This window comes from Drosophila nasuta, chromosome X (genome assembly GCF_023558535.2).
Source record: "Drosophila nasuta strain 15112-1781.00 chromosome X, ASM2355853v1, whole genome shotgun sequence".
Taxonomy (NCBI): domain Eukaryota; kingdom Metazoa; phylum Arthropoda; class Insecta; order Diptera; family Drosophilidae; genus Drosophila; species Drosophila nasuta.
The window spans coordinates 21,317,120-21,330,958 of NC_083459.1; the positions used below are offsets into that span (position 1 = coordinate 21,317,120).

At 36.2% G+C, this 13,839-nt stretch overlaps 3 protein-coding genes across 6 annotated transcripts in view; all 3 read left to right on the forward strand.

Moving 5' to 3' along the window:
• Nucleotides 1-745: 745 nt before the first annotated feature.
• LOC132796600 (UPF0729 protein GD16342) lies at nt 746-1,582 on the forward strand. Its single transcript, XM_060807832.1, has 2 exons — nt 746-962; nt 1,032-1,582. Exon 2 carries the CDS (start codon nt 1,032-1,034, stop codon nt 1,383-1,385), a length of 354 nt encoding a protein of 117 aa, XP_060663815.1. The 5' UTR covers nt 746-962; the 3' UTR covers nt 1,386-1,582.
• Nucleotides 1,583-3,085: 1,503 nt separating this feature from the next.
• On the forward strand, nt 3,086-4,066 carry LOC132797337 (thioredoxin domain-containing protein 17). Its single transcript, XM_060809046.1, has 2 exons — nt 3,086-3,570; nt 3,628-4,066. The coding sequence occupies exons 1-2, from the start codon at nt 3,426-3,428 to the stop codon at nt 3,900-3,902; spliced, it is 420 nt and encodes a 139-aa protein (XP_060665029.1). The 5' UTR covers nt 3,086-3,425; the 3' UTR covers nt 3,903-4,066.
• Nucleotides 4,067-13,652: 9,586 nt separating this feature from the next.
• The window catches only part of LOC132797332 (cAMP-specific 3',5'-cyclic phosphodiesterase), a 237,285-nt gene continuing 237,098 nt past the window's right edge, over nt 13,653-13,839 (forward strand). Inside the window, exon 1 of one of the 4 annotated variants that reach the window (XM_060809030.1) lies at nt 13,653-13,772. The gene's annotated coding sequence lies outside the window, so the exon portion shown is untranslated. The remainder of the gene's footprint in view (nt 13,773-13,839) is intronic. The other 3 variants (XM_060809028.1, XM_060809031.1, XM_060809029.1) reach the window with 3 other exon arrangements.

Here is a 13,839-nt window from a genome sequence, read left to right on the forward strand (position 1 = left end):
AGTTTTCGATCCCAGTAATCGAATGCAGCAGGTCACGTCAAAATGCGAAAGGATATGACCGAGCTATGATCAATTTACTGATATGTCAAAATCATGCGCAGCAAATAATTTTGTTTAGCATACTTTCAGGATGAATAAATTCAGATTGTAAGGGCAGCACACAAAAGTATGTAGCATACTTTTAAGCAGAACAAATTAAATCGGCATTGTCACTACGACACATAGATGGCGCTAAAAACGCGACTTTTAAGTCGCTGCCCTAAAGTATGCCACAATAAATCAATGCGTTTGAAGCGACATTTGGGCGCCAGTTTAAAAAATTGTGTATATAACAGAAAACCGACAGGAAAGCAGATCCACTTAAAAATAAAATAATTTTTTTTATAATATTTTATTTAGCACGTATGTATATCTGCTTGCTGGTATTTTATGTTCGCCTGGTATTTATGCTGATTTGGCGTCTATAGGAGCATACTATTGTTACTATTGTTATTGTAATTATTGATGGAAGCAAGTTTAAGTCCCAACTGCAGGATATCTCGAGGACGAACTTTATCATTTTCTTATTTTTTAAATATTTTAACACTAAATTCAGTCGTTTTTACTGATTCTACGCCACCTACAGTTTTTGCACGCCCTCTGGCGTAAAATTGTTGAAAACTGTTCAATTCTGTTTCTAGCAATCTGGCAGCACTCTAAACTGAGATTGAAGTAAAATACAAAATATCAAAGTCTGAATATGTGATTATTGTAAATTATTTTTATTAAATACAGACGAAAATATAGATTATTACTCTAAACTTTGCTCTATTTGGATATTGCAAATTGGAGTTAATTGGTCAATTTAAGAAAATCAGCTGATACAGCGGCAATTGAGCTGATTTCTTGTGTTTCCACATCTGGTCACACTCTGCAATTAACCATAAGCGAAAAACAATTAAGTGCAATATAATCAACAAAAGGTGAGTTTGCACTAAAATTAAATAATAAATTTATTATAGAATGCATCTATTTTTTTTATTTGTGACAAGATGGTGTGTGTGCCGTGCTTCATAATCCCGCTGTTGCTCTACATTTGGCACAAGTTCGTGCAACCAATATTGTTGCGCTATTGGAATCCCTGGGAGAAGAAGGACGCCCAGGGTAATGTGATCAAGGCGGGACCTGAATTCCCCTTCGAGTGCAAGGGCGGTGTTTGTCCCTTTGTGCCCGGCAAGAAGAAGCAGCAGCAGGATGAGCTAAATGAAGGCGAAGGTGGTGGCGATGAGGAAACAACAACAACTACAACCACAACAAAGGGAGAAGAGCAAAACAAACTAGTGGAGAATACAACAAAAACAGAGGCGACGACCACAGCAAACGATGAGAGCAAAAAGCAAATTTAGTTGAAATTCCTTCGCATTAATATTGTTCTTACAAACACTTTTAGATATTTGTGGTCAGCATTCCAAGCACACAACAAACACAACAACAAATTACGCTTAACGTTGTTAAATCAAAGAGCTAACTGTAAATGCTAATGTAATGTAGTTTAATCAATCGCAACTGGACAAGAAACTAAATATGACTAAGCAAAATCCAAGTGAAGCGTGCAGCTTTATTTAGAGCGAGATGGAGAGGGAGAGAAAGAGAAAGAGAGAGGTGCTTTTGACTGCGGCTCATTTACCTAACGGCTAATGGCAGCTTAACCAATCAAAAGGATGAACATAAATAAGGTTTAGAAAGAGAAAAATACAGATCAGAAGAGAATTCGTCTCCTTTAACGGTTAATGCAGCTTAACCAATCAAGGAGAAGAACGTACCAAATAAGCTTATTATGGAGTTAAAGAGTGAGCGAGACAGATGCTAGATACGTCTCCTTTAAATAACGGTTCATGCAACTTAATCAATCAAAGGGAAGAAAGTATTAAATAAGCAAAATCCAAATGCTTATTTTTATTAGGAGAACGAGGCAAATATCGCTTTACCACGACAACATTTACAATTTGGCAGCACTCGCGACGATTCAATGCCGATGATTGAAGACCTTGGCATAATCCTCGGGATTCGTGGCATGACAAAGCCAGTGTTGCCAACGAGTTGGCCATTCTAGATAGCTGAGCCACCAGAGTCGCCATTGCAGTCATCGTTGCCCTCGGTGTGGGCCAAACAAATCAGGCTGCTAATGAACATGAAGGTGGAGTTAATGCACTGCTGCCTCGACAGCGAGCTGGCCAGGGGAATGGCCCTGATGATACCCGAATAGGTGAGCGGTTCAAACCGTTGCAATTAGAAGTTGGGAAGCACCACGACCTGGACGACCTTGACGATAACGCCGCCCTTCGAACGATCCACGAATGCTCAGATGTTTGGCAGAGCTACTCAAAGAAGTAAAGGAAAAGTTGATGTTATTTTCAGAGCGATTTAAGTTTACAGAATATAGAAAGCTAGATTGCAAATTTCAAGCCAATAGCTCTTATTTACTCTGAGCTACAAACACTGTAATGAATGGACGGACGGACAGACGGATGTCTACTTTATGAGTTTGGAATGAGAAAGCACTACTTACATCTTCAGTGTGTAAAAATTAATGCACTATGCATTTCGTTATTGATTTCCAAAATTGTGAAGCGCAAGATGTTTTGGAATTTTTGTCGTGTTGTCTTCTATATGAGTAATTAGAAAATTGGAAGTTTTAAAAACTTGTTTTTTTATATTATAAAATGTATGGTATTAAATGTAACAAATTTGTTGGAAAATATATTTTGTTTGAAATCAAATATTTACGTTTATCTGTTTACACTTGCATTTAAAGCTATATTGCTCTATATATGCATGGGTATATATTTCAAAATTGTTTAAATATAATCGTCATAGAAACCCCCAAAAAAATTGTATATATGAAATATTTTATTTAAACTCAAAGTTTAGCGCGCAGAGCTGGCAGTGCTGCCAGACGGCTCTCTAGTGTAAGCTTAGCCAGATAACAAAATATCTAGCTAAGCTAAGCAGCAGGTGGCAACGCTGTGTTAGCTTAGCTTTTTGGTATATTTTGAGCTGAAATTTGCTGTCGGTCAGCAAACTAAGCAAAAGCTATTGCTTTTAATTTTGAATAATTTACAAAATTTATTGCATAATCATAATTTGAAAACATAGATTTAAAAAGTGAAATATCAACACACATAATTTATGCAGTGTTGCCAAGCGTTCAATGGATTTGTCAGCTTTAGTATATTCGGCAACTAAAATTACGGTCACCCCGCAGCCGGTGTTTCTTGGTTGTTGTTTTTGTTATTTATTTGGGCGACTTGAAACAATTTGTGGGCGATAACAGATGCTCATAAAACGCTTACAATTAAGCTTATCACAATTGGCCGACTAAACTTATCGTTTGCTGTAGTGCAAAACAGTTGAGAGCAGTAAGAGAAGCGAATAAGTCAGCAACGATGCCGGAATATGTTCCAATTAAGGGCTACGACCAACTGATGGATGCACTTAAATCGCAATCGAAGAATAATTGCCTGATTTACTTGTATTTCTTTGGCGAGAAGGATCAAAATGGACGCAGCTGGTGCCCGGACTGCGTAGCAGGTGAGGGGAAAAAGAAAACAAACCTTGTATATATTATTTAATAACTATTTCGCACAGTGGAACAAAATGTGGATACGGCATTCAGAGAGAATGCGCATCCAAATTCGTTGATTTACACGGTGGATGTGGGAAATCGGGAAGCCTGGAAGGATACAACCAACAATAAGTTCCGTTTGCATCCATTCAATATGACGGAAATTCCATCCATCCAACGTTGGAATGGCGTCGAGCGCTTAGATGGCGATCAGCTGCGCAAGCCGTCGCTGCTCGAGCTCTTCTTTGAGGAAGCAAAGCTTGCGAGCTCAACCGACAATACGATTCCATGCAAATAAAGAGAGAGAGCGACAGAGAGAGAGCGAGCGCTCATAAAAAGGGGTTGAGTGTGTGTGTGTATGTTGTGAGTGAATAATTGTAAGAGAACGAGAGAGCAAAATAAATATGCGATTTGAGTTGAACTCAATGTGTCGCAACTTGACTCAATTGCACGCCATTTCAACTCCACTCAATTTCTGGGGGGCTCGTTTAACAGCAGCAGAGCAGCGCAGGCATCGTTGGCAGCGTTGGCAAACCTGGCCGCCTTGCAAACGTCGGCGTTTTATTAGCACGCACGTCGTCGGGCAGGACGAATCGTATGGCGCGTCGTCAGCAGCAGCAGCAGCAGCAAAAAGCAGCCGCAGCAGCCACAGCAACGATACAAACAATATAAAGCTAAAAAGTGCTGCTCCCGTCGTTGCTCGGTTTCAGTTTCAGTTCAGTTTCGGTTCCATTTCGTTTCGTCGTCTTCGTTTGTCTCGTCTCGTCTCGTCTCGTTGCCGTCGTCGTCGTCGTCGTCGTCGTCTGTCTCGTGCACACGTTCTGTTTACATTGCGGCGGGCATTGTTGCTTGTCCCATTCCCGTTTTCCCGTTACCGTTACCGTTACTGTTACACTTCACCATCGTGTGTGAGTGTGTGCGTGTGCGTACTTTTGCGTGTGTGTGCGTGCGTGCGTTCCGCTCAACAAACAAATAATGTGCATAAAAACAAGCAACAGCCATTAAATATTAGCCAAATCAAATGTAGGTAACCCAACTCACCCACACACACACATACACACTACATGTACGTGAAGTTGGCTGCGGTTAGTTTTCGGCAGCGACAGCTTAAATCCTTGCTTGTGGACCGAAGGGATGGAGAAGGGAGGGACGGAGAAGTTTGCTCTGAATTCTCTGTTTCTGTTTTTCGATTCTGATTGTGCGTGTGTTGTTGTTATTGAATCAAATTATTTGCGCTCACCTGCCGCTTCACGGGGTGAGAGGGTGGTGAAGCAGGGGAAGGGGGGAGGTAGGGGATTTACCGGCAATAACTGTTGCGCTTGCAACCAGCAACAAATCCTTTAGCTCCCATTTTCTTTTGGCGTTTTTTACCCATTCTTTCTTGCTGTTTCTTTGTTCTCTCCTTCCTCTTCCCCTCCTCTCTGTTCACCACCCCTTCCAAACTTGTAAATAACGCGCTTCCATTTGGCGTCGTGGTGCTAATAAATATTTGCGCGTTGTCAAAAACTAATAAAGAAGCCTCGGCAACAGAAATTCTCACACAACACAAAAAAAAAAAAAAAAATTAAATGAAATGAAATGAATTTTGCAAATAAGCTAACGATCGGCTGACTGGAGAAGACTGAAGTATTCATTGGACTATTTGTCGCTTCGCTCAGTTGAAGAAGACGTCAACCTTGAATCGTGAAATATAATTTGTGTGCGTGCAAGTTAAAATAAATAACCGAATTTTATGATTAATAAAAAGAAATTGCCATTTCTTAATTACGTCGTGAATAAAACCAAAATACTGTCGTATAAATTAAAAGAGTGTAAATTTTTTAAAACATTTTTTTCTTGTTGTTACTGGTGAATTAAATATTTGAAGTGTGATTAAGCTTGAAGACAGTGTTCTTGTATGAAATATATGTAACGGATTTTGTGTAAGACCAAAACTAAAAATATTTAGTAATTCTTTTTAAGCTTCTGATTGTAGAAAGAACTTTATATAATGTATAAATGTATTTATTTTTTGATTTTCATAAAATCGTCGTATAAATTTTATTGAAATTTTGGGTAATTCAAGTAAAAATTTTAATTTCTTTATTAATATTAATAAAATATTGCAGATGTTAGTATTACAAATGTCTTAATTAAGTGTCAGAGCGATATTTGCCTATTTATATATACATATTTTTTTTTTTTTAGAAATTATTATATATTACCAGTGTTTTTTATATTTTATTATCTTTGAAATTAATATTTTAGTATTTAGGTTTATTATACACTTGAACTATTTGTATTTGGCTTAAATGCAAATCCAGTTCTTAATTTTGATAATTCTTTTCAGTATATTTATAAATTTTATAATTTGCTTTCGAAATTTCCTTGTTTCGAGTCTAGTCCAGCTCTATATGCAATTCTTTTAAGATCATGCGAGCTGATCATTAATCGAATCACCTTGATGCTTGATTTTGGATCATAATTTGCAGCCTCTTTTACGCAGTCACACCCACACAGTCACACACCAACACACACACACACACACACACACACATACAGATGTGATGTGTGATTATGGTTGGACTTGCTGTCAACATTGCTTTCGCATTCCAATTTTTAGCCCCTGACATCTTTTTGGCTCATTTCAAAATTCTAATATTGAAAATATAAAGCGAAATCTATTTGGATTGCCATTTTCTTTAGTGTTCTTTGCAGCTATAATTGTTGTTGCTTATTTCATTTATTTATTTATTAATCTTTTTTTTGCGTTGTTGTTGCTGTTGCTGTTGCTGTTGTTGCTTTCGCCGTCGTTTGTCAATTAAAAACTAAGAATTCTTAATGAGCCACGTAACAGGCCGAGTAGGCATTGCGCTCAACCAGCTGCCATGACGGTGGTTACGGAGGGGAGAGGGGAGGAGGGGGGGCTGAGGGGAACGTGCGGGCAACGTCAGCGACGTTGTGGGGTCTCTCAATAATACAGCAGCGTCCCCAAAAGTAGCAGCGAAATGTCATTAAAGAGCTAATAAAAATTTGAACAAAAAAACAAATAACGAAGAATAAATTATATTGAAGATATGAAGAATAGCAAATAAAAGAATCGCACAAATTGTGAGACTCACTTATAAACATCCCCATTAAAACAGCCCCCAACCCCACCTGCAGTGCCTTCCCCTTGCCCTTCATACCTCCCTCTTCCGCCTACAAAACGCACAAAAATAGCTGCATATGAAATATATGTAGAAAACAGCTATTGACAGTTAATTGGATAAATTTATATTTTTCGTATTATATTGGGCAACAATAATGATTAAACTTTTCCTAATTAAAGTGCGATATTTTTACAACAGAAAAGGATTTAAAAGATTGAAATCATTTTTTGTATATATACAATAATAACTATAGTATTTAAGATTCCTGAAAATTTGATTACGATCGGATCAAAATTGTGAAAGCTATTTAAAAAATACTTTTGTATAGGCAAAAACGCATACTTCCCATGGTATATTTTGCTTTCTAAGGTATATTTTGAATATAGTATTATATAAATATACCAAATATGGACTACGGTATATTTTAGTATTTTTTATAGTAAATTATTTTAATGTTGCTCTAAATCAACATACCAAATATAGGCGATGATATACTATTAGTACTTTTTCGGTATATTAAGTTGGTATATTTTGTATATATACAATAATAACTATAATATTTAAGATTCCTGAAAATTTGGTTGTGATCGGATAAAAAAAGCTAATTAAAATCCACTTTTGTCTAGGCAAAATCGCATATCTCCCATGGTATATTTTGCATTCTATGGTATATTTTGAATGTATGTAGTATATAAACTATGGTATATTTTAGTATTTTTTGTGGTAAATTATTTTAGTGTTGCACTATATCAACATATCAAATATAGGCGATTATTTACTTTTAGTATTTTTTCGGTATATTAATTTGGTATATTTTTAAATTAGTATTCCCCTGCTTAGCTGTTATGTACACGGAGTAGAGGGTATCTTAATTGTTTTAGTTTATTCTTGTAAAAGTGATATTTGGATTATATTTTTTTTTGGATTTAGTTTTATTAAGCGAAGATAGTTGGTTGTTCTTTCTAATTAGTTGCCAATCACTGTCAATCGTTCTTCTGGATTCGATTTACTAGAAAGAGAGAGCAAGAAAAAGAGAGAGAGAGAAAGAGAGACAGAGAGAGAGAGAGAGAGAGAGAGAGAGAGAGAGAGAGAGAGAGAGATAATTTGAAATTCTCCGCTTGCCGTTAAATCACTCAACGTGCCGTTGATTAGCATTGCTTTCCACAAGCTCATAGAGACTGTTGCGATTTATAGTGTCATCCCGAAATCATAATTTATTAATAATTTCTATAAACACACACACATCAGGTGTGGGTGTCGCAGCGTGTGTGTGTGCGTGTGTATCTCTATCTATATCTCAGCTTTGCATATACATTTTTCGTTTTTTTTTTTTTTTTTTTATATTATTTAATTGACGCATTTAGTTCAACAACAACCACAGAAACAACGAGCAACGAGCATAGAATATTTAGTGCATATATCATCAATATGTGGCCACTGTACGTGTGTGTGTGTGTGTGTGTTTGTCGCACACACAGAAACCGAATGCAAATCAAAAAAAAAACATATATATATATTCAAATCTAACGTTAATCGTATTTTAGATGACTTTTATCCAAAATTAGCGAGCACAATTTGACAATTTCGCTTGGCCATCAACTTTATTGACTTTACGCAAGCAGAAGTTTGAGCATAGAGAGAAAAGAAGCAGCGATAATTGGCAATAACATAAGGGAAAAATGTTCAACAGCTGCTTGAGATGCTAACACATAAAGAAAGAGATTGATACATGTTCACTTTTAGTTCAAAAATATTTCTTTTAAAGAGTTACTTAATTTGTGTTTTACTTTTCTATAATTTGTGCTTGGCAGTTTTTTTAAGCAAAAATATATTCACAGTTTACAGTTTTATATAGTATTCATATTTATCCAATATATTGAAAAGAGAGAACACAAATGTTATTTTCTTTTTAAGGCAAATTTTAATGTAAACTTTTTGTTTAAAGTTTCAATTCAAAATTGGAATTTTAATTAGAAAAATTACTTTAACTTTTATTTAAAATATTTATTAAAAAAAAGAAAGAAAAATAAAACATTTAATGTAAAAATAAGTGTTCTTACCTTATCTTCTTAAATAAAGATGATAAATAAATGCAGTCGCTTGTATTTATTATATTTACTGCTAAGCCTTGTGCTTAACAACTTTAGCTTTGCAATTAAGTAATGTATTTTTTATCAAAAGCCATTTAAGTAGATTGTTTGCTTAGTTATTCAGGTAGAGAGAGAGAGAGAGAGAGAGAGAGGGAGAGATTCGATTAATGACTTTATAGATTGCTGGCAAATAATTAAGCAAATTTGTTGACCAACTCTGCGTATGCTTAATGTGTGCTTTATATCCTGGTCAATATGTTAGTTGCATTACAAAACGCATCGAACTTTATATTTTCGATATTGTATCGTGTTAGAAACTTTGCTATGCAACAGATAGAAACGAATTGATGAAGAGGGGAAGGGGAGGGGGAGGAGGAGGGAGAGAGGGAGGCGGAGGCGGAGGCAGCCGTTGTCGTAGTCTGTCGCCTTATCACAGCTGCAAAAGTTTTTTTTTTTTCGCTGGTCGGTTTGCTCTCTGATAAGCGAGCGACCAAACAAACCAAATGCCGAAAGGCGACAATAACAACAAAAGCAACAACAACAACAGCAACTACAAGACAAATAAACGAATGACGTCGACGTCGACGTCGACTGCGACTGCAACGGCGACGTCGGCAGCAGCGACGTCATGACGACACACATGCGATGGACAAAAGCGCGATGGCCGCAAGGCTGCCTCTCAACCTCTCAACCCCATTTTGTTTGCGGGGAGTATTTGAAAATCGTTAGCAACGTCAGCAGCAGAAGCAGCGACGTCAGCAGCGACGCCAGCAGCGACGTCGCCAATGGTAGTTACACTGTTCGCAGTTGAGTTTGCGACGGCGTCGCAGTTGCGATTGAAACGGTTACGGTAAAAGTGCGGTGCGGTGCGGTGAGGTGAGGTGCGTTTGCTTGGTTCCGTTGCTGTCGACGTCAGTGTTGTTGTTGTTGTTGATGTTATTATTACTGTGACAACGGTGACAGCAGACGGCGCAATCGTCGTCGCTTCACTTTAATTGTAATTATAATAACAAACAACGGCAATAACAGCAGCAACAGCAACAACAACAACAACAACAACAACAACAACAGCAACAACTACAAAGAACATCGATCAATTTTGTTGACGATCGTTGACTGCCGCTAAAAAGCACAGCAACAACAACAGCAACAACAACCAGAGAACACACAAACATACAAATGCACTCAATATCAGAGCGTGATCAACATCATCACGAACTACCAACAGCAAAAACAACAACAACAACAACAACAACAACAGCGGCAGATTGATCGCAATCGAGCGGCATCTGCAGTAGAGTAGCAGCAACTGTGTTCGGGTAGCAACATTTTTAAGCGAGCTTTGAGACGAGAACATTTAAAAGTTCAAAATAAAGTACACACTAGAATCATTTTGTTCTTTAGGAACGTTTTTTTATTTATGCATATATGTATGAACAAATTAAGAAAAATGACTTTATCAAAAAAAATTGCTTTATTTTTATATTGAGTCAATTAAGAAGGTTATTTAAAAATTTATTTAAATTTTGAATTAAACTGCTCGTGAAAATAATTACAATACAATTTATAATAAAAATGAGAGAGTAACAAATTTTGATTTTTTTTATTTATACAAATATGAAAATATTAAGAAAAATTACTTTATTAAACAAAATCGCTTAATTTTTATGTTGAGTCAACAAATTTACTTAAGGACTTATTTAAATTTTGAATTAAACTGCTCTTCAAAATAATTGCAATTCAATTTATAATAAAAATGAGAGAGTAACAAATTTTGATTTTTTTATTTATGCATATATGTATGAACAAATTAAGAAAAATGACTTTATCAAAAAAATTGCTTTATTTTTATATTGAGTCAATTAAGAAGGTTATTTAAAAATTTATTTAAATTTTGAATTAAACTGCTCGTGAAAATAATTACAATACAATTTATAATAAAAATGAGAGAGTAACAAATTTTGATTTTTTTTATTTATACAAATATGAAAATATTAAGAAAAATTACTTTATTAAACAAAATCGCTTAATTTTTATGTTGAGTCAACAAATTTACTTAAGGACTTATTTAAATTTTGAATTAAACTGCTCTTCAAAATAATTGCAATTCAATTTATAATAAAAATGAGAGAGTAACAAATTTTGATTTTTTTATTTATGCATATATGTATGAACAAATTAAGAAAAATGACTTTATCAAAAAAATTGCTTTATTTTTATATTGAGTCAATTAAGAAGGTTATTTAAAGATTTAGTTGAGTTTTGAATTGAACTGCTCTTCAAAATAATTGCAATTCAATTTATAATAAAAATGAGAGAGTAACAAATTTTAATTTTTATATTGATTTTTATTTATTTTTATATTGATATTTGATTTTTTTATTTATACAAATTTGAAAATATTAAGAAAAATTATTTTATTAAACAAAACCGCTTAATTTTTATTAACTTATTTAAATTTTGAATTACACTGCACTTTAAAATAATTTCAATTTATAATAAATATGAGAGAGTAACAAATTTTGATTTTCAATAGATGTAGAGTATTTGTTCGTCGAGTTGATCGACTATTCCAATTTTGGTATCCGAAACCGAAGCGCGTTGATCGTTTCAATTCGATTGACGACGTCGCTTCGTGTTGTTTCTGTGCTGACAAAGCAAAAGCAAAGCAAAGCACGGTTCGTTTCGTTTCGCTTCGTTTCGGTTTCGGTTTTGGTCTCGGTTTCGGTTCCGTTCGGTTCCATTCGGTTATGTTTTTCATTTTCATTTTCATTTTCGTTTCAATTTTATTATTTTGCGTGTGTGATTAAAATCATGGTGTGTCGGTGTGAGACGGCGCATGTTCTATACAATAACAACAACAACAACAACTCATCATTGTGTGTGTGTGTGTGTGTGTGTGTTTGCTACTGATTCTCATTCTGATTCTGATTCTGGCCGGTCGGTCTGTCTCTATGGGTTTTCTATTTCCAATTTAGTTTCCATTTCGAAACGAGACGAGACGAGAGCACATCGATCAGATGCGGGGTCGGTCTGCTATAAATTCAGTCGGTCAATTCATTCAGTCCATTTGCCGCGTTCTTCTCGAGTGAACATCATCATCAATTCACACACACGCAATAGTGCAATTCTCTCTCCTCCCCCCCTTTTGGCTCCCATAAGCATCTGCACGTAAAATCCACCACCAAAAATTTGTTTGTCAATTACCTTTTCGAGCATCTTTCCGTTGTCTTTCGCATTGCAATGCAAATACAATTGCAACGGTATTGTTTACTTTGCAAAGCCGCAAATACAAAGTAACAAAAATACAAATAAATAAGTAAGAAAGAAACGAAACGAAAAAAAGGAAATAAAAACGAAATGACGCGCGCGCTTCTTTCTCAATGATCGTTGTTGATTGATGTCGATTACGATTTGCGATTACTCCATTTATCGACACTTTACGTGTGCATGTATGTGTGTGTGTGTGAGTGCTTGGCTGATAAGCGCGCATAAATTACGTTAAGCAAAAACGCTGATTGAAAAATTTCGTGCAACGTGCGTTTCATATAATATATAATTTAGCTTGTTGTCTTTTTTACTTGTTTGTTTCTTTTTTTTACTGTGTGTTGTGTAAAACAAAAAATAAAACAAAATAAAAGCAGAGAAACGAAAAAAAAGTTATCAGAAATCAATGCGATAAGCGGTTAAAGCGGGAATCGTCACAGCACCAACAACAACAACAGCACCAACAACAGCAGCAGCAGCAGCAGCAGTAGAAATTACGGTAGCAGCGTCGCGCAGCTGATAAACAAAACGTTTTGTTGAGGTGAGTTAAAGCTTTGAGTTGAACTCAACACTGAGTCGCTAGTCGCATTTGTTTTGAGTTGAGTTCAGTGGGCAGTTGAGTTCAGTTTGCCAGCGCCTGCGCCGGTCTCAAACAACAACGATGACGTCGCCGCTTAGACAGGCAGGCAGGCAGGCAGGCAGGCAAAAGCGCAAAGGCAACAAGAAAGGCAAAGGCGAAGGAGACGAGAACGAGAACGAGCAACGACAACGACAACGAGAGTAGGCAGAAGACAGCACAAAGAGAGAGCGTGCGGGTGAACCGCAATTGGATTTTTTTCTTTCTTTGCGTATGTGTGTTCTTCGTTTACAAGAGAACGGCCAGAGCAAGAACAACTACAAGCACAACTACAATGACAACTGGGCATAGCAAACAACAACAGCAACAACAAGAAGTCGTCTGACAGCAGCAGCAGCGAAGCAGCAGAAGCAGCAGCAGCAGTTGGAGCAGCGACGTCAGCGCACGTTTCAAAGCATCCACGCTGAAAATCAGTGCAGGCAGCCGCAGCGTCGTCCTAGGCCATGTGCGGCTAACGTTGTTTTGTTGCCTTGGCTGCAAACGCAAAAAAAACCGAAAAAAAATATACCACAAAAATACAAAAATCAAGTTCTTCGAAAATATTCAAAGGCAGCAACAACAAACACATACAAAAGAAAAGAAAATTTGAAAATTAAATGTTTTTGGTGCTACACTTTTTTTTTGTTATTTTTTGTAGTTAGTTTTGTTTGTTTGTGTGTGTGTGCGTGAAAAATATGTGAAAAAATGCTGCTCTGAATTATGGCCGGGCCAAATGTTGAATGATAATAATCATAATAATAATCGAGCAAAAAAAGAAAATTAATAATTTAGCGCGTGTGTGCAAGCAAAAAGTTGCAAATAATAATTATATACATACATATATACGACACAAAAAATCATTTCAAATAAAAAGCGGTGTGCAAAAATCTGACAAAAAAAACAAAACACGCAACGGCAACGAAAAAGCAGCGCAACCTTGTTGTTATTGCTTGCTTGAGTAATGATGATGATGCACTGCAGCAGCAGCAGCAGCAGAAGAAGAAGAAGCAGCAGCATAAACAATAACAACAACTGGAGCTAAGAGCGGCTGTAACAAGCGAAAGGTAAGTGACCTGATGCAAAACACCAATACGAATACAATCAAAACACCAACACCAACATAAGCTAAAG

What these genes read in the sequence shown, in the direction of transcription:
- LOC132796600 (XM_060807832.1), top strand. Translation starts at nt 1,032, where the DNA reads ATGGTGTGTGTGCCGTGCTTCATAATCCCGCTGTTGCTCTACATTTGG.
- LOC132797337 (XM_060809046.1), top strand. Translation starts at nt 3,426, where the DNA reads ATGCCGGAATATGTTCCAATTAAGGGCTACGACCAACTGATGGATGCA. An exon ending in GTGCCCGGACTGCGTAGCAG is followed by an intron (nt 3,571 to 3,627) that starts GTGAGGGGAAAA and finishes TATTTCGCACAG; the next exon opens with TGGAACAAAATGTGGATACG.